General features: G+C 35.4%; 1 protein-coding gene across 2 annotated transcripts in view; it reads left to right on the top strand.

Annotated features, from left to right (window-relative positions):
* The window catches only part of G3BP2 (G3BP stress granule assembly factor 2), a 44,760-nt gene that overhangs the window by 14,378 nt on the left and 9,941 nt on the right, over window positions 1–20,441 (top strand). Inside the window, exons 2-8 of one of the 2 annotated variants that reach the window (XM_074228465.1) lie at window positions 8,515–8,633; window positions 13,944–14,025; window positions 15,365–15,538; window positions 16,643–16,733; window positions 17,126–17,228; window positions 17,812–17,992; window positions 19,354–19,452. In XM_074228465.1, the coding sequence (XP_074084566.1) occupies window positions 8,539–8,633; window positions 13,944–14,025; window positions 15,365–15,538; window positions 16,643–16,733; window positions 17,126–17,228; window positions 17,812–17,992; window positions 19,354–19,452 (825 nt within the window). In that variant the 5' untranslated portion in view covers window positions 8,515–8,538. The remainder of the gene's footprint in view (window positions 1–8,514; window positions 8,634–13,943; window positions 14,026–15,364; window positions 15,539–16,642; window positions 16,734–17,125; window positions 17,229–17,811; window positions 17,993–19,353; window positions 19,453–20,441) is intronic. The other variant, XM_074228466.1, reaches the window with a different exon arrangement.

Genomic DNA, 20,441 nt, shown 5'->3' with positions numbered 1-20,441 from the left:
GAATTTAGTAGTTCAGTAAGTGCAAGAAAAGTTTTAGAGGGTGAATATGTGTGTGTATAAACATGTATACACATGTAAATATACATATATGATACATATAAAATACTTTATAAATATTAAAGCATTACATAATTTATCATTAGAATCCATGAATTTCTTTTTTTAACCTTTTACTTCACTTTATTCTAGTCATAACCAATTTTTTCATTGTCCTCTACTGTGGATCTGTAGTCTGTAGAAATATAGTCAACACTTCATTTTTAAAAAATCAACTAAACTCTTTACATATTAGTCTTGTGTATTTGTTTTGATTATTGCTATCTTAACTTGCCTCGTATTTGATAAGACAGAATTATTTTAAAAACATTTTTTTTTTGCTGAAATGAGCAAACCCATTAATATCCATAAAATTTTCCATCGCTTTATTCATTAGATGTTTTCCTGAAGAGCATATAGATAGGGACTATAGTGATCAGTTTGTCTTCACTTTCTTTTATAAATATTAGGAGATATACATATAAAGGTTGTAACTTGAACCATAGTCTTCTGACTCTTTCCTGAGACTGTCTTTGGGAAAACTATCTCAGTTAAGTAAATGGGGAATTAGGTACGTTTATCCTTTAAGAGGAGGCTTTACAGAAGGAGGAGCAGAGCACTGCTGCTGAAAAACTGGAAATGTTCTGTGGAAGAGGAATTAGCCTTTTGCTTGGCTATGTACTGCCATTTGTGCTAGAGAATGGAAATCCTAAAACAAAGAAAACTAGTCTTTACTTTTAGGGAGCTTATATTTTGCTGTTCAGAAATGTGTGAACAGCTAAATAATAAGTACAAGTTATATTCAAAATAATTTTGGGGGGGAGTGGAGTGGGAGCACTGCTAACAATTCAGGAAGGACCAAACTTTTTTCTGAAGGTGGCCCTTGAGCTGAGTTTTGCAGAGAATGGAAATCCTGGGGCATAAGAGGAGAGAGCCCATTCTAAGCTTGAAGTGATTGCTTGTGCAAAAAGGCTTGGGGGTGAATAATAAATGTAGACTAGTTTGGCCAGAGTGTACAAGAAGTAAATAATAAGAAATAAGTCTCGAAAGATAGATTGGAAATGGAAAGCAATAGAAAGTCCACTGGTGCTTCTTGAGTTGAGAACTGACATATGACCCTATGCTATAGAAATCAAGCACCAACTTTGCCAAGAATGAATTGGCAAAGGGAGGGAATATAGATAGAAAAATCAGTTAGGAAGCTATTTCAATAATCTTAATAGAGAGGTGTAGATAGGTCTCTGAGGTGTTAGAGATCTGGCTGATGATTGTTAGGGATTGTGAGAGTGAGTGAGGAGTTGAAAGTGACTTCCAGTTTGTAAACTTAGGTGATTTGAAGGATGGTAGTGCCTTGGATAGAAATAGGGAGTTAGGAAGAAGCATCAGTTTGGGAGGAAAGATAATACCTTCTTTTGGACATATTGAAATTCAAATTTCTGTGAGTTATTCAGGTAACACTTCCCAGTTATTGGAAAGTTATTTCTTACATTGAATCAAAATTTGTTTATTTGTAATTTCATATCATTTTTTGTTTCTAGTTTTCCCCTTTGGAGCCAAACATAACAGCTAATCTTAATCCCTTCTACAGAACATTTCAAATATTCAGAAGCAGGTGATAATTTGTTCCTGGTAGCCTCCTCTTAAGGTTAAACATCTCTGACTCCAAACCTCATCTAAAGAGAGTTTTTCTGGTCATCTTCTTGGATGTTTTTCTTATTGTCGGCATCCTTCCAAAAAAAAATACGGAACCTAACTCTAGAAACAGTATTCCAAATTTAGTTTGAATTATGTTTTCATTCTAGTCACAATCACTAACATTCTCCTATATTTAGGGTTAGGGATTTTGGTACTCTATTTTTTACTTTGACATTTTGCGTGAAACATTTAGCTCTGAATCTTGTATGATTTTTAACATGCATGGAAGAGAGCTACTGTATGCACTACTTCAAATGCAATTTTACATTTAGTAAATAAACCCAATAGCATCTTGTTTTCTTTATACCCTTCAGACAGTTATATGTCACTAAGGATGGTTTGTGGTAATATATAATTAGTTAGCAAATATCTTTTTCCCTTTCATATTAAGGAATTATTTGGTGTATTGATTGTTCTCGTGTCTTTACATTTTGGTAGCAATTCATAGAGATGGCAAGGTCTTCCAGATGTTTGTAATGTATTGGCCACATTCAACTTCTACTATTACAAAACTTGGTAAAGGAGAAATCCATGATCTTTCAAAAGAATTCGTCCTCACCAGCCATAGAGAAAAACCTAGTAGATAAAGCAGTTCTATGATACTGTCTGTGTAGTTGAATCTATATATAAAATGGAAGTTTTGTCACATAAGTACATTTATCATGGACAGACTGCCTTTGGGCCCAGAATTGAATAGACAGGAGAAAGAGTTAGCTGCATTAAATAGCCCTCTTGAATGATGGTGAGCTTTTCTGAAAAACAAAGGGCTCTTTAATTCTTCTCCTGGGCCAAACTGTATTATTATACCTACAGAGCATTTTAACTTAATTTTCTCTTTTTTGTTTACATTGATATTATATACCTTATTGGTCCTCAATTCATACAAATCTTCATGTGCTTCTGAATAAAGAATTTGCTTCCATCAAAGCAGCAATGCTTTTAGGAAAAAGGATTCTTGGGAGTAGCTAAGGCTACCAGTACAGTGGATAAAGCACTGTCCCTAGAGGGAGGAGGATCTGAATTCAAATGTGACCTTATCTGCTTGATACTACTGTCCCCAGAGCCAGGAGGATCTGAATTCAAATGTGACCTCATCTGCTTGATACTCACTAGCTGTGTGATCTTGAACAAGTCATTTAACTCCCATTGTTCCTCAAAAGCCAAAAAAAAACCCCAAAGAATCCTTCTTAAGTACTTAGTTACTTTTTATATTTTAGGGGTTTGTGCTGTGGACTATAGATAGGAACTTAGAAGGAGCAGCAGCTGAAAAAGGAAAGCACTTCAGTTACTCTTAAAGGAATTCTGTACTCTTTTTGTTTTCTAGACCCTTTTGGCAGCAGTTTGGTAAAGCTTTTGTACCCTTCTCAGAATAAAATGTTTAAATGCACAAAAACTTGTAAAGAAATTACAATTGATATGAGTTATATACAAATACAATTATAATTTTTAAAAGTTCCCTGGACCTGGATTAAGAACTTCTTATTAATTGAAGGCCCTCATTTTATAGAAGTCCCAGAGAGGTAACATTATTTGCCTAATATCACTAGATAGTGAGTAACTGAGCTGGAATTTAACCTAATTACATCCTAATTCACAGCTTTTTCCACTACACTGTGCACAGCCTTTTATAATGCCTCCCACCTCCTTACCCTAACACTGTTCTCTCTAAGATTATTCATGACTTTTGTAAATTCTACTGATCTTAGTCCTTATATTTAGCATTTCTGGGACTTTGTGTTTTCTTATTGATCACATTAGCTTCCAAGATCTCACTTATCAGATTGATACACGTTTAGCTCCTAAATCTTGGTTTCTATTCCCAATCTCTTAAATTCCATTCTCTCACCCTCCTGCTGGTTATCGCTTTCTCAAACGTTATATATTTTTACTTTGTTTCTATGTCAAACATTACAGGTTGCAAGCTAAACTTAGCACTTTCCTTTCTTCCTTTTAATGTCACTATTTCGGTCAACTTCCTTTTTCTACTCCCTGATAGTCAGTTGCCAGTCTATTCTATTTTGGTAGTATCTCTTAAATCTGTCCCATCCTGTCCGTTCACATTGCTACTGCCATTGAAGATTCTTATCCTGTCTTTCATGGATAATAATCATTCTTTTAATTAAAGATTTTATTTATTTTCAGTTTTACAATTTCCCCCCCAATCTTACTTCCCTCCCCCCACCCCCCCGAAGGCAATTTGCCAGTCTTCCATGTTTCCATGGTATGCATTGATCCAATTAAAATTAATAGTCCTTGGTCTCTGTTCAAACTCCACAGTTGTTTCTCTGGATACAGATGGTATTCTCCATTGCAGACAGCCCCAAATTGTCCCTGATTGTTGCACTGATAGAATGAGCAAGTCCATCAAGGCTGATCATCACCCCCATGTTGCTGTTGGGGGTGTACAGTCTTTTTCTGGTTCTGCTCATCTCGCTCAGAGTCCATTCATGCAAATTCCTCCAGGCTTCCCTGAATTCCCATCCCCTTCTGGTTTCTAATAGAACAATAGTGTTCCATGACATACATATAGTACAAGTGATGTTTTTACCCTTTTTCATCATCTCTTCAGGGATAAACCCAGTAGTGGTATTGCTGGATCAAGGGTATGCACATTTTTGTTGCCCTTTGGGCATAGTTCTAAATTTCTCTCCAGAAAGGTTGGATGAATTTACAGCTCTACCAACAATGTAGTAGTGTCCCAGATTTTCCACATCCCTTCCAACAATGATCATTATCCTTTCTGGTCATATTAACCAGTCTGAGAGGTGTGAGGTGGTACCTCAGAGAAGTTTTAATTTGCATTTCTCTAATAAGTAATGATTTAGAGCAATTTTTCATATGACTGGATTGCTTTGATCTCATCTGTAAGTTGCCAATTGCTTTTGCATAATGAATAATAATAATTAAACATCTTCTAAGTAGTTTCTGAATCTGTTTCACAATTTCCTAATGGCATTGACCTTACTGTTACTTGCCTAGACAAAAACTTTCATTTGTTTCTCATTATCTAAAGAATAAAATACAAACACCTTAGCTTGATGTTTAAGAGTCTTATAGCACTACTTATCTTTAAGTGCCGTTTGTTTTCAGGCAAACTCATCTTGCATTCTTGTATTTACAGATTTGGTCTTAGTTTCTGCCTACCAAAATCCTTTTTTCACCCCCCTTTGAAGTCTAGCTCAGTTAAACTTTACCGATTTGTGTCAACTCTTTACTTTTCTCTCTTCCCACTCTCCACCCCCCCCCCCCCATTTCAACTTGTATCAGAAGTCTTTGTATAGCTAGAGGCAGACTTTATATCAACATTTGCCTGGGAAATTCCACTGATGGAGTGGCCTTCATTTTTTGTTTGCTCCATTTTAGAAAGTTGTACTGAGGGGCTGCTAGGTGGTGCAGTGGATAAAGCACCAGCCCTGGAGTCAGGAGTACCTGGGTTCAAATACGGTCTCAAACACTAATAACCTAACTAATAACCTAGCCGTGTGGCCTTGGGCAAGCCACTTAACCCCATTTGCCTTGCAAAAACCTTAAAAAAGAAAAGAAAAGAAAGTTGTACTGATACTTTTTGTTTTCATTCTGCAATAACTTGCCTAACACTGACTCACTAAATTGTCTCTTGAAACAAATAGTTAAATCGATCAACACAGAAACCGACAGCATATGTAAGGAGTGTTTTAAACCCCCCACCTCTCTTTTGGGAGGAAAGAGGTGTTTCCTCATATGTTCTTTTTGGGCAAGACTGATCACTTTAACTGCTCTGAGTTCTACAGCTCTTTAGAGGTTTTTAAAAAATATTTATTGTATATATTTTCTTTGTTCTATTTAATTCCTCTGCCTCACTTCATATAAGTTCTCATCTTTCTCTTAATTACTCATTCATTTCTTTACATTACATTATATGTCAAAATTTGTTTAACCAAAAAGGGTGAATGAATAGTCTTTGTTTCAGTAGTGGATTTTCTGGGTCAGAGTATATGAGTGGTTTAATGGTTTAACTCAAAATAGCAAATCATTTTCTAGACCAATTGGACCAATTCTAGCATATTTTGTAATCTTTGCCACCTTGGGTGGCATTCATGTTTTAATTTGCTTTTCCCCTTTTAGTCATTGTTAACATTTTTATGTGGTTATTGCAATTCCTTCTTCTGAAAATGGTTCCTATTCTTGCATTACTAGTTGGGCATTACTGTTGATCATGTGTTTGTTGAAACTGGTTAGTTATAATCTACTTCTTATAACTTTTTTTTTTGCAAGGCAAATGGGGTTAAGTGGCTTGCCCAAGGCCACACAGCTAGGTAATTATTAAGTCCACCTAGCTGCCCCTTCTTATAACTTTCCATCATTGTTTCTAGTTCTACCTTCTGGAATAACACAGAATAAACTTAATATTGTGATTGTCCTTCAAATATTTAAGCACAACTTTGTTTCTTGTTGCATTTTCTCTTTATTTTAAATTTTCCTACTTTCTTCATCTGTTTCTTGTAACATCTGACAATAGGAGGATTAGTCTTGAATGTTCTCTTTCATCAGATTCCCTCTTTAAATTTTCCTAGAAATGAGCTTTTGTAGTCTATAGGTTGACTGTAACCTTTCTTGATTTAAGCGTGGTATTTGACTTTGTTGACTTACGGAAAGGCGAATCAAGTGAAAGCTTTTTATGGATAGAGATAGACACATGATTTTACTTGTAGGTAGCAGAGAAGAGCCAGTAAAAAGGGAATGATTAAAAATTAGAAAGTGGGGATAATGGAGGAGATAGGATAATAGGAGAATGTCAGGGGGAGGTGGGCTTCAAGAGAGCATGTTGAAAGATTAGCATAGGCAAGAAGGACCACCTCTTCAGATAAGATAACATAGGTGTAAAAGAGGAGATGTGGTGGGGATGTTCAAATTTTTATAAGATGATTAGGGAAGAAGAGGGAGCTCTTGGAGAATGGTCTCAATTTTTTCAGTGAAGTATGAGGTAAGGATCCAGTGGAGATTATTTCCTGTAAATTTTGTAGTGGACCCAGTATGTGATTTTGAATTTTTTCCTACATCTCTCTATCAGCAAATGAATAGGAACAAAGGAGCTAGATGTTGGGAATAATCCAAGGTTGGGATTTGGCAAGGTGTAATTAGTAATAGAACAAGAAAATAAGGGATTCCAGGAAGTGGGAAAGTATTAGAGGGTTGATAGCCTGGGAAAGTCCTGAGAAGTAGAGGGTTTAGAGATCAACATGGCGAGAATGAAGCATTGTAAAGCACAGATAAGAAAAATTATAAGATTAAATAGAAGGATTTTAGAGTTCATGAACAGAGAATTAGAACACTGGTGAGTGATGACAAATTCCAAGGTTGTACCATCTTTGTGTTGTTGAGGCAAATTAATGGAGGAGGTCATGATAATGAGTTTATTACCGTATTATCCTGGAAGGTTAAGATATTTAAGGGAGCATTCATGTGTTCAAGTCTCCTTGTACTAGAATAAGATCAGGTGAAAAAACTGAACTGGGTACTCATTGAAGAAGGAAAGAGAATGTTATGAAGTTGATAGATAATGGTTATATAATGTTATAATATATCTAATGACATTAATATATAATGATAGATTGGGTTACAAACATGAATTGTGTGGACCTGTCTCAAAGGAGTAGAGGTTGCTGAGTTGATAGTTTTAGAGGGAGAGGCTGAACTAGTGAATCAATTAGTATGAAGCCAGAAATAGCAGTAATGTCAGGAAGGGAGTCAAGTCTCTGAACAAGAAGATAGAGGAAATACGTTTAAGATACAAACTAAGCTTGTTAATTATGGAATGGGTATTCCAGAAAATAGAGTTGGAGGGGTTGGTCTATCTGAAAAGGGGCCTTATGAGGTTCAACTTGAGAGATTTAGGAATAATCTGAGGTGGCTGGGAATAGTCATTTATTAGGCACTTAGTCCATGTCAGACACTGTGGTACTCACTGTATAATAAGCCTGGAAGTTAGCTTCTATTATTCTCATTTTACAATTAAGGAAACTAAGGGAAAGAGGTTAAAGTGACATGCTTAGGATCACAAAGATAGAAAGTATCTAAGACCTGCTTTGAATTCAGGTCTGATTCTAGACTGGTGTGCTCTCTGTGCTATCCAGCCTGTCTCTCAAATATGAATAGTGGGCCCAACATGGCATGAATTGAGGAAAGCAGATGGTTAGACAGTTCAGGGTCCTTTCTTGACATCTAGCCTCTTGGGAGGTTGTGAGATTGTGTTCTGTGAAGGCCACTTCACGCTAGACAGGGCCAGGCAAAGGTCAGGCTTGAAGCATTCAAAAATAAGAGGAAGGAAGTGGAAGTTGGAAATGTTGGGCAATGAGGGAATAACCAGATCCTGGGCTAGTGCAAGACTTTATGGGGGGACGAGCATCTTAAAGATGGGCACTTAGCTCACATGCTGACACAGGCCTTACAAAGGCTTGCAGAAAGGTCCTTAAGAGAAACCAGAATAGAGCTGGAGATGCGAGATCCCTGACTGACACATGACTCTATAGGAAAGCCTTGGGGAGGAGATAAAATCTCAAGACAGTATAGGAAGAAGTACTTAAATATTAATTTACATCAGTAGTATCTACCAATTAGTTTGGAAAGGTGATTAAGAGATATTTTACGAGAGAATTTAATTGCTACGCTTACTTGACTTTTGTCCTTTTTCCCTTCTAATGACTTAACCCATTTGTATGTAATTTCTCCATATTAGGTCCCTTATGGTGTTTGTCTCATTGAAAAGATAATTGCTTATGTAATTGTTTCTTTTTTCTTTTACAGCATTTGACATTGTGCAGCAAAGAAATGGTGATGGAGAAGCCAAGTCCCCTGCTCGTCGGGCGGGAATTTGTGAGGCAGTACTATACTCTGTTGAATAAGGCCCCGGAATACTTGCACAGGTAATTAGAAAATACTCAGTTAAAATTTAAAATATTTTTACTGTGCTCAGTGTCATTTGAGACTATTTAGAGTTACTTGGGTTCTTATGTATTGTTTCTATTCATGTAATTTCTAAAATCTGTCAGTTTCTCATTATTGGATGAGAATACAAGGTATTCTATCTAGAAAATAAAAAACTTGGCTCAGTTAATCAGCAAGTCTTTTCATAATGCATTGTGCTAAATGTTAGGTATACAAAGACCAAATATGAGACAATTCCTACTTAAGGATCTTGCCTTTTATCTAAGGAGATGACATATAAATCAATAAGTTCATCTAAAATGAATGCAGGATAATTAGGGAGGGAGGGCACCAGCAGGTAGGAGATAACAAGGGTTTTTCTAGGTGATTGAGAGAGATAGGGCAGGAAAGGAGGGAAAAATAGGAGAGAAAAATAGGAGAGCCGCTTGGACAGATTTGTGTAGTTTAGACTGGAGTGTGGAAGAGATAAGAGTGAGAATAACAGAAGACTTATTACAGTTATCCAGATGAGAAGGGATGAGAGCTTGAGCCGTGATGATGACTGTCAGTTGATGGTTATGTAGAGGAAAGATGTTGTAAACAGAAAAATGGATAGATTGGCAGTATATTTGAATATGGGAGATGAGGGAGAAGATTCAATATAGACCTAGGAAATAATCAGTAAAATGATGTTTTGTTTTTTTTACAGAAGAAGGGAAGTTTTAAATATAACAGAAAGAGAGGGCAGGAAAGGACTTAGTTTTCCTTTTAAAAAGGGCTAAGAATGTTTTGGATTTCATTTGTTTAAGGTTCTTCCAGTAAGGAACTCCCATTAGCAATGCTGGTCAATACCTTTCAGTCAGCTTAGAGTCTTCATTGTTTAGAACAGGACTATCTAATCTTACTTTTAAAAGTTTTTACTGAAACAATAAACAACATATTTTGATTTGCCATTTTACTGAGAGCTCTGTGGTAGCTGGGCTTTGTTTACTAAAGTATTTAGTAAACCCACGGGGGGGGGGGGGGGGGGGGGGGGGAAACACATAAAATCTCAACTTCCAGTGGCATTTTGGACAGCCCTGGTTTAGAACATTGGCCCAAGGATAGATAGTGGCAGATAGGATCTGGATCCATTATACCACTTTTCATTCTACGTAACTTTCAAAGCTTTTTCTTTTTAAATTTAAATATTTTATATATTTTTCCATCTACATGCAACAGTAGTTTTCAACAGTCATTTTTTTTGCAAGGTTTTGAGTTTTATATTTTTTTCCATCCCTTCTGTCCCCCTTCTCCTGACGAAAAGCAATCTAATATAGGCTCTATATGTATAACCATGCTAAACATAGATCAGTATTAATCATATTATGAAAGAAGAATCAAATCTAAATAGATGAAAAACATTCGGAAAAAATGACATACGTAAGACAACTTATGAAGATTGAAGATAGTTAGCTTTGGGTTGCATTTAAACTCCACAGTTTCTTCTCTGGATATGGATGGTATTTTCCATCATAAGTCTTTTAGAATTGTCTGTAATTATTATATTGCTGAAATGAATAAATACATCATAGTTGATCATCACCCAAATTTGCTGTTAGTATGTACAAATGTTTTTCTGGTTCTGCTCATTTCACTCAGTATCACTTCAGGCAAGTCTTTTCAGGATATTCTGAAGTCCTGTCCCTCATGATTTCTTACAGAACAAATGTATCCCATCACATTCTTCCTTTACCACAATTTGTTCAGCCATTCCCCAATTGATGGATATCCCCTCAATTTCCAATTCTTTGCCCCTGTGAGAAGAGCTCCTATGAATGTTTTTGTACATGTGGTTTTTTACCTTTTCTGTGATCTCTTTGGGATCCAGACCTAGTAGTGATATTGCTGGATCAGAGGGTATGAACAATTTTATTGCCCTTTGGACATAATTTCACATTGTTGTCCAGAATGGTTGGATCAGTTCACAACTCCACCAACAATGCTGGTGTCCCAGTTTTCCCACATCCCCTCCACAATTGATCATTTCCTTTTTTAGTCACATTAGTCAATCTATTAGGTGTCAGGTGGTACCTAAGAGTTGTTTTAATTTGTCAAAGCTTCTTTCTGCTTGTCTTTTCCTTTTGGCTATCTTTTTATTATATTTTTTAACTTTTTATTTATTTTAACTTTTACAAAAGGATATTTACTTAGATATAATAGCTAGAACAGACTTACTAATTTCTCCTTCAACACCTTGATGGACACACTCCCCATACTACCTTAATCTTTTTTTTCTTAATTTACATTATTTATTTATACATTTACTAAAATAGGCTTGTTGTAAGAGTAAACATAATCCCCCCCCCCACAAAAATAAAAAGCCTCATGGGAAACAAAGTGACAGAAAGGGGAAAAAATGTGCTTAGTCTGTTTTCTGATACCATTAGTTCTGTTTCTGTGTCATAAGTCCATCAGAGAAGTTACTTCCATAGTTGATGTTGCTGATTGTAATTCCCTCCACCCATTCCTCCCCACTACCAATTCTATTTTCTCTCTTCTTTCACTCTGTCCCTCATCACAAGTGTGCTGTGGGATAGCCCACTGATCTTCCAAGTTGTGCTTGGTGTTCCCTGGATTGCCAGGTCAGGAAATTGCTTCTGCTACCGGGAGCCGGTGCTCCCCATGCATGACCTAGGTGTCTAGGCTGTTCCTGGAAGACTGGAGCTCCTTGGCTCTGACGTGATAATCCTGGCTGTGCTGCTGTCCTCTCCAACCCTGTGGAACAAGAGATTTTCTGGGTTACCTTAGGCTGGAGAATTGCCTCACTGGATCTTTCTGTGGATTCTGTCTCTCAAAAATTTATTTAGAGCCATAATTTTAAGGTTTTTGCAACATTTTTGAGAGAGTTCCTAGGAAAGACTGTTCTCATGCTGCCATTTTGGGTTCATCCTTTTTGTTAATTTTTTAAAAACTTCTTAAATGACTCATTTTCTCTCAAGTATATTGCTAGTCTCCTCCCTGTGTCACTTCCTCAAATTGGTGTGGGTGAGTGGGAACAAAAACCTAAATAATTGGCTAGTCGGGCAAACTAATTTCCCACATTGGCATATTCAGAAATGTTATGTGTCTTTTTGTATCATGTCCATCACCTCTCCATCAGGAAATGGGTTACATTTTTCATCAGTGATCCTCTGAAAATGCAGTTGGTCATAAAATTATCAGGTTCTTAAGTTTTTCAGTTTTGTAGTAAATTGTAGTAAAAATTATACTCCTGGTTTTGTTCACTTTAGTCTTAATCTGTGCAATTCTTCCCAAGTTTCATTTTATTTATTTATATATATATGTGTGTGTGTGTGTGTGTGTGTGTGTGTGTGTAATACACATATATGATAAATTTATGTGTGTGCACATATATGTATTTTTATCATTTCTTTAGTCATTCCCCAGTGGATGGGCAACTTTTTAGATTTTAATTCTTTGATTTTATAAAAAGACATGCTTGAAATGTTTTTGTACATTGGGTCCTTTTCTTCTTGTTTTAATCTCTATAGGTATAGGCCAAATAGTGTTATCTCTGGGTCAAAGGGTTTGTATGCTTAGTTTACAAAGTTTTGGTACATAGTTCCAAACTGCTTTGCAAAATGACTGAAACGATTCACAGCTCTACCAATAATTCATTAATGTGACTACAACAATAGTCATTTTCCATTTTTTTTCATTGACAATCTGATGAATGTGAGGTACAATTTCATAATTTTTTGGTTTTCTTTTTACTAATTATTAGTGATTTGGAACTTTTTTTTCCCTATGTTGTTGATACTATTCATGTCCTCTAACCATTCTTTGGTGAATGAATTTTGTTCCTGTATACTTGGATTAGTTCTTAATGTATCTTGGAAATGAGAGCTCTGCAAAATTTTCTCCAGGTAACCTGTTTTCCTTCTAATTTTAGCTTCATTTGTTTTATTTTTATAAAAACTTTTTAAGTTTTACGTAAGCAAAATGGTCCATTTATCTTCTGACTTTCTGTAGTCCTTGTTAGGTCATGATGCTTTTCCCATCCATAGTTAGAAAAAGTTATTTCCTTGTCCTCTAATTTGTTTATTATGTAATTTTTTACTTCTGAGTCATGTATCCATTTGGGGCTTTTCTTGCTAATATGGTGTGAAATGTTGAATTAAGCCTAAATTCTGCTGTGCTTTTTCTACTTTTCCCAACAGGCTTTTTTTAATTACCAAATTTTACATCTTTATACTCAGTATTTTGTGTTGTTTAGGTTCCTAAAGCACTCGTTGTTATTATGTTGTTTGCTTCTAGTATAGTGTATATCTAATATGTTGCACAGATCAGTTTTTTTAGCCAGTACCAGCCCCTTTCTTTTCTACTTTTAGAAATGAGAAAGTTTGGAAGATCACTTAGAATTGAAGGAAAGGTAATAAGTTCTGTTTTGGACTTGTTGAATTTGAGATGTTTCTGGAGTATTCAGTTTAAAATAGCTGTTTGGCAGTTGGGAAATTAGATGTGTATTATTTGAATAGAAAGGATAATTAAACTGGTAGAAGCTGAGGTCACTAAGCTGAAAAGTAAAGAGACTTGGAGTAGAGCCACAGTTAATGAAGGACATAATATGAAGGCTGCATAAGCAGAGGAGACTGAGAAGAACCAGGAGAGAACAGTGTCATAAAAATTCAGGGAAGCGATGGGCCAGGAGAAGTTTGATAGCAGACTCCTTTAGCAGAAATTAAGAATGAAGACTGAGAGAAGACCTGCAGACAGTTAAGAGCTTATTGGTAATTTTGGAGAGAGCAGTTTTAGTTAAGTCATGAGGTTAATACAGATTGCACAAGATTGAAAAATAAATAAGAAGAGAGGAAATTATAAAAGTAGACAGCTTTTTTTTTCCTAGTAGTACCTTAGCTGAAAAAGGTAAGAAAAAATGATAGTTTGAAGGAATGATAGAACTGGCGTTCTAACATTTTAAGATGGGGGAGACTTGGGCATGGGTATATTAGAATACAGTAGGGAAGAAATGAGCAAATTGGAGAGATTCAGTATGGGGGAGGATGGGATCCAGGGGCACATGAAAAGTTGGCCTTAGCAAGAAGGGCCTCCTATTTTTTCAGTTAATGAAGGAAAAGAGAGAAGAGTGAGAGTATCAAGGGATTTTGTGAGGAAAAGAAGGGGAGAAGAGTGAGCTCTAGGAAAATAGTCTCAACAATATATTTATAGTACATTGATTTTTTTAATTGACTATTAATCTGCCATAATATAATTTTAAAAAAAAGCACCTGATGAATTCAGTAATAATTATTTAATTGTCTTTACAGGTTTTATGGTAGGAATTCTTCCTATGTTCATGGTGGAGTGGATGCTAGTGGGAAGCCCCAGGAAGCAGTATATGGCCAAAATGTAGGTGAATTTTTTCCCTCTTTGTCAAAAGATGTGGGATAGAATGGATAGACAAAATGGAAATTTGCCATAGCACTTAACATTCAAAAGTACACTTATTTAAGAACTTGATGTGTTCAGTTGTCTTTCAAGTGCTCTGAAGATGCAAAAGCAGAAGGTATGATCCTTGTTCTGAAGCACAAACACTGGAATAGTGGCAGCAGAAGTATTAAAAGTGTCTGAGACTGGATTTTTAAATTGGGCTTAATAATCCTCTCCTCCCAGACTTGTTAGGCTCCAATGAGAGAACATGTTAAGGTCTACTGTTCAGTAACAACGCACTTTGCTTGAACCTCTACATTTTGTAATGAAGAAAGACTGTTGAAGAAGTTCACCTGGGTCCTTCAATGAGTGTAGAATTTGGATTTGGTGACAGAATTAACATTGGGGAAAAAAGAGGGAAGGAATGAGTATTTGCACGAAAATGGATGTGAATGTTAGTGTTTGGTGGTGAGGCAGTACTGAGAGGAGCCTACCTGGAATTTCATGAGACAGTTATAAGATTGAACATTAAATCAGTTATAAACCTTTGCTTGTCATTTACCTGGAGCCTTGAGTTGGTTGGTTTTGAGCTAGAAGAATAATAAGATAAAAGTAGTGATTTTAAGTGATTATTTTAGTGGGATGGATTTTGGGTAGCTGGGAGGGTATACAAATAGTAATAAGCCAGGGCATCATTCAGTATTATGTTTGTGATGTCTAATGTTTTAAAAATCTTATTATAAATTTATCTTTAGTAACAAAACTAAAATTTGAAGCTATTCATGTTTAAATATCAGTTATTTCCTCTCTTATCTCCTGGTTTCTCTGCTTATCCATATAAATTGTATTTAGAAATTTTCTAATTGTAACTGGTATATGTTCTTTTAAATTTGCTATTTTGTATGTTTTTCCCGATTTCTTTATATACCTCATACTTAATCCATTTTAATTGTTCCTCTTTTTGTTGGTTTATGTTGGTAGAGGGATTGTCATCAGTGAGAGCACCCTACATTGATGACATCACAAGTCTGAAACAAAATATTCCCAAATGTTACATTAATGAGCCAAAATTCATTCAGTTTGTTCTTGAGCATTTAGATTGTTTCCCGTTTGTTTTGGGTTTTTTTGCCATTACAAATTATGTTGCTTCATTCCCAGTGTTGGATTATTGGATCAAAAGGCATAATTAAAAAAAAACTCAGTATGTTATCAGATTGCTATTCAAAATGATTTCTCTTGTAGTGTTTGAATGTATTTCTTCCCCCCTGAACTCTGCTAACTAATTGAGTCTTGGCATTTTTATTTCTCTTTTTAAAAGGATATTCACCATAAGGTATTGTCTTTGAAGTTCAGTGAGTGTCATACTAAGATTCGTCATGTGGATGCTCATGCAACCTTGAGTGATGGAGTAGTTGTTCAGGTCATGGGTTTGCTGTCCAATAGTGGACAACCAGACAGAAAATTTATGCAAACCTTTGTCCTGGCTCCTGAAGTAAGTTTCTTGAGTTTTCATTTTTATCAGTACAGCTGGTTGTAAAGCATGCAAAAAATATCTCCTTTCCTTGTTCCAATTTACATATTAAAGAAATAAGTTCATAGATGGAGTTCAAAGCCTTAATGGAATAGATGACCTTAGAAGACATCTATTCCAATCTTCTCATTTTACAGATGAGGAAACAGGCCTTAGGAGATGAAGTAACTTGTCCCAGGTCGTACGGGTAGTAAATATATTGCTAATTTTAAGAGATAGTTTTGGAGCCTATTCGTATATTATTTGTCAGCTATCAATTTGTAATTGTGATTATTGGAAATTTGAAAGTAAGCATTATTTTAAAAATAAGTGGATAGAGAACTGGCCCTGGAGGTCAAGAATTACCTGAGTTCAAATCCGGTCTCAGACACTTAATAATTACCTAGCTGTGTGACTTTGGGCAAGCCACTTAACCCCATTTGCCTTGCAAAAACTTTAAAAAAAAAAGTTGAACATTTTAAGTTTTCAGAAAACACGGCCATGATTATTCCACTATATCCATAACAGGTTATCTTTTTTAAAAAAAATTACATTGTCCAGTAGGCTACTCATTCCTGTTTTTTCTTTAACTCAAAGTCCTTGAATTCTTTTACTTTTTTCTTTGATTTATTTTTAAAGATCTCTGTCAAAGAGGATTTAAAAGTGCTCCATAAATGATAACATCCAACTCAGTGTTCTTAGTTCTGTAAAAACATGCATTGGGCAAAAGAATGAAAAGGATAATATGCAGTAAATGATATTTGGTTGCACACTGGTGCTTAGGTATCCAAGTTCTAGCTCCAATTATTAGGTGGTGGTGTTACAGTAGGATTTGATTATAGTGACTCATTTGTGATCACATTTGTGAAACTTTGGGACAAATCATATGAGATATGTTTGCACAATCTAGAAATTTTAGTGATTCAACATATTTTGGATGAAATAATTGAAAGAATTGTCTATTGAATTTAAAAAAAACATTCGGTAATTATCTTTGAAAGCTTAATTTTGTATCCTTGTGTTTTTAAAAACATATATTTGAATGTTGGACATGGTTATTGAGGTTTTTTTTTCTTTTTCCTGCAGGGATCTGTTCCAAATAAATTTTATGTTCATAATGACATGTTCCGTTATGAGGATGAAGTGTTCTGTGATTCTGAACCTGAACTTGATGAAGGTAAGGAAATTAAAAGCTAAGCATTCAAGATTCTAAATTAAAACTTAGATCCTTATAACTTAATACTTTTTCTAAAAATAGGAAATACTTTTTTCCATTTGCACATTCACAATTTTATTCTGTTAGAAATCTTCTCAAACACAATCTTATTCACAAAAATGATTCTCCTTATAGTTGGCAGAGAGTGTGAGGTACAATTTGAAAGTCTCATGTTCTGAGTTTTTTACCTTTGTCGAAAGATAAGAGATATTCCTTTCGATTGTCAGTTGCTACAAAAGCAGTCTTTTAATATTCTTATCAGTCTCCCCAGGAGATTAAAAATTCATGTTTTTCAAAAATTGCATGTTCTGTATCCTGAAGAGAGTTGCTATATTTTATATAATGTCCGTCAGAATCAGAAGAGGAAGTAGAAGAGGAACAGGAAGAACGGCAGCCATCTCCTGAACCCGTGCAAGAAAATGCCAACAGTGCTTACTATGAGACTCATCCTGTAACGTAAGAATGGTTCTAGGGTTCAGAAGTTAAATGGGATGTTATTACATTGATTCAAAGGGCGTTTCTTTTTTTAAAAAATACCATGGAGGTAGTAGAGGCAAATTAGCTACAGCACCTTGTTGAGCTTCTCTGAGTCATCTTTTTATTAATCAGCTATTGATGTAGTACCTACTAAGTGCAACATGTCTTTTGTCCTCCTGGTGTCATTACTTCAATGCACAGTCATACTGAACTCTTGTTAAACTTCAGGAAAAAGTACCATGGGCTCTGAATTTTACCTATTTGCAAAATTTGGGAATGGAAAATTGATAGCTTGGATTGAAATCAATGTATTCCAATATTAATTAGACATTGATGAGGAGGGGATAACACCATACTTTTTTTAGCTGGTTGGGGAGAGTACTGTTGTCATCATTTATCATCCTGTGGCCCTTGCTATTCTTCATCTTCTTCCAAAACAACAAAACCCATTTCCACGTAGTTAAATACCCATGATGTTGAAATTTGGAAATTAAGTTGCTCTTGAATTTCAGCCAGTAGTTTCAATTAGACATTTGAGAGTGAACAAACTATCTTGTCATAGTAATGGAATAGAGGAGCCTTTGGAAGAATCTTCTCATGATCCTGAACCTGAACCTGAATCTGAGACAAAACCTGAGGAATTGAAACCTCAAGTAGAGGAGAAGAACTTGGAAGAACTTGAGGAGAAGTCGGCTTCTCCACCTCCTGCAGAACCTGTTTCTCTGCCCCAGGAACCACCAAAGGTTAGATCAAAGTGATCTCTTTGTAGAGCTATAGCACTCCATGTTCCTACTCAGTGCAGTACATATGTTCAACTATTACTTACTTTAAATAAGTTGAATATATTAAAATACATCATAGAATTTATGGATATTAATTTTTATGTCTAAAAGTTGCTGTTTGAGTTTCTGATATTAAATATCAAAACATAGATTTTCATGTTTGTGTTTGTTTTTTTCTTAAAAGATCCCTAGACAGGGTTGTAATCAATGATTTAATGATGCTCAGTATTAGATGCTGCATCTAATACAGTTTTGGAATATTCTTTAGTTCCATTTAGACTAAATTGCTGGGGTGGCTAGGGTGGCGCAGTGGATAGAGCACCAGCCCTGGAGTCAGGAGTCCTTGAGTTCAAATCTGGTCTCAGACACTTTATAATTACCTAGCTGTGTGGCCTTGGGCAAGCCACTCAACCCCATTGCCTTGCAAAAAACCCCAAAAAAGACAAAACAAAACCCTAGACTAAATTGCTCTTTCACTTTATAATACTGTAGCATCCTTTGAACACAGATGAAAATTAAAACCTAGAAGTTGAAACTATAACACACCCTTCCTAAACAGAAGAGTTTATTCAAAATTTATGGAAACAGATCTTTTGTTTCCATTTTAAAATGAGGTCTTTTTTTTTTCAAGTACTGGATAAGTCTGGATTAGGCATTTGGTTAATGAAGATTATCTGGACAGATTTCAGATCTCATTCGCAGATTATTATTATTTAAATCTTTAATCCCTTTTTCTGAATGTGATTTATATTACACAGAAATTGTAGTGAAATGATTTCTTGAAGTTCTTGGAAAGTTAAGATATATTTTGGGTCATGGGAAGGGGTGCTGCTCTTAGAGAAAGTGTATCATATCTTACTTTAAGGGATTGGGGAATGCCTGCTAATCTTTCCAGTGAGTACTCTAACCCTTCCACCCCTCCTATCTCCCTCTGAAGGGATAAAAGGTGGGGTTGAGGTGGAATTGGGGGGGCACTGCCTGAATTGCCAGGATCAGGATTTACCTGCATGAGTAGTAGTAGTAGTAGTAAATGGTTTTGTTGGCCACTCACTCCTCCAAAGTATTTTTTGGTGGTGTGGCATGTGGAGGAGCTTGTTTTCTAAATATTTGGAATCATTCATAATTTAACAAAGCAGGCTCTTGTAATTGAGGAGCTTTGGAAAGTGGGTATATAGGCTGGCACGTGTATGCCTGTATTCAGTTGTCTTCATAAAAAAAAACTAGTTTAGAAATGAACAGAAAATATGTGTTTGGAAGTTTCCCTATAGAAATGTTGGTGGTTTTCCTTGATTAGTAGTCTAGGTTTGTTGCATTTCCTGCAGGCTTTCTCCTGGGCTTCAGTGACCAGTAAAAACCTGCCTCCTAGTGGTACTGTTTCTTCCTCTGGAATTCCACCCCATGTTAAAGCACCAGTCTCACAGGTAACCAATCTGTGAACACATTGGATTGTATCCTTGTTACATTGCCAATTGCTTACTTTTTTAATAAGTCAATCAGAAATTGTCATTTGCTTAAGCATACCAAAAACCAACTTGTCTTATATGTTTATGCACTCATAGATGCTGAATCTCTAATACATACAAATAGGTGGTATTTGAGGTATGAGTGTTGATAATGCAGATTAAGTTGGCTTCCAAAGTATATATATTATAACTTTAAAGGCTTTTTTGGAAAATAGCTATCTAGAGGTGCTAATTTTTACTTTACAAAAATTTAAAGCAAGGAGTTTTTGACCTCCTAATATGTAGCCCGTGAGGAAATTAATTATTTTGGAAAAGTACAGATTTTTAATAAAGATTCATTGTTAAAATAGAAAACAATCTTTTATTGTATACTATAAATCAGTCATGTGTGGGTCACATCTTTTAAAATGGAGCCTGTACCAACTTATGACTGTAGTGTTCACTAAATGATCAAGCATTTTGCAGAGTAGTGTGAGACCTTTGAAAAATATTGGTAATGTAATTGACCACACAGTGTCAGTAGGCAATGACTTAGGTCTTAACAGAATTGGTCACGTTTGTGCTAAGGAAGTATTTTCCAAATAATTATTCAGGACTATTTGGTTATCCTTTCCATCCAGGCATAATTTTAGATCAAAATTTTTACTTTTGAAAGAATTAGACTAATTTCCTTTGATATTTTTTAAGTCACTGAAGTTCTTCTAAATGATTTTGACATTTTTTCAGCAAAGAAATCTGAAATAATGTGACCACTATACCTTTAAAATTATTATTTCACGCTCTTTGTAATAATACTGCATTAAGCTTGTGGTGTTACTTAGTTTTCATAGACCCATTTTTATTAATTTTTTTTTTAAAATTTTTTGTGTGTTCATGGATTTTCTAGGTTTGTCAGCTAACTGAAAAGGGGAAATTAGCTTCATATTTGCTAAGCTTTCTCTACTAAA

The sequence above is a fragment of the Macrotis lagotis genome, chromosome 3, assembly GCF_037893015.1.
Source record: "Macrotis lagotis isolate mMagLag1 chromosome 3, bilby.v1.9.chrom.fasta, whole genome shotgun sequence".
In the NCBI taxonomy this organism is placed as follows: domain Eukaryota; kingdom Metazoa; phylum Chordata; class Mammalia; order Peramelemorphia; family Peramelidae; genus Macrotis; species Macrotis lagotis.
The sequence above is the reverse complement of the archived record's forward strand: the minus strand, read 5'-3'. Positions and strand labels throughout refer to the sequence as shown.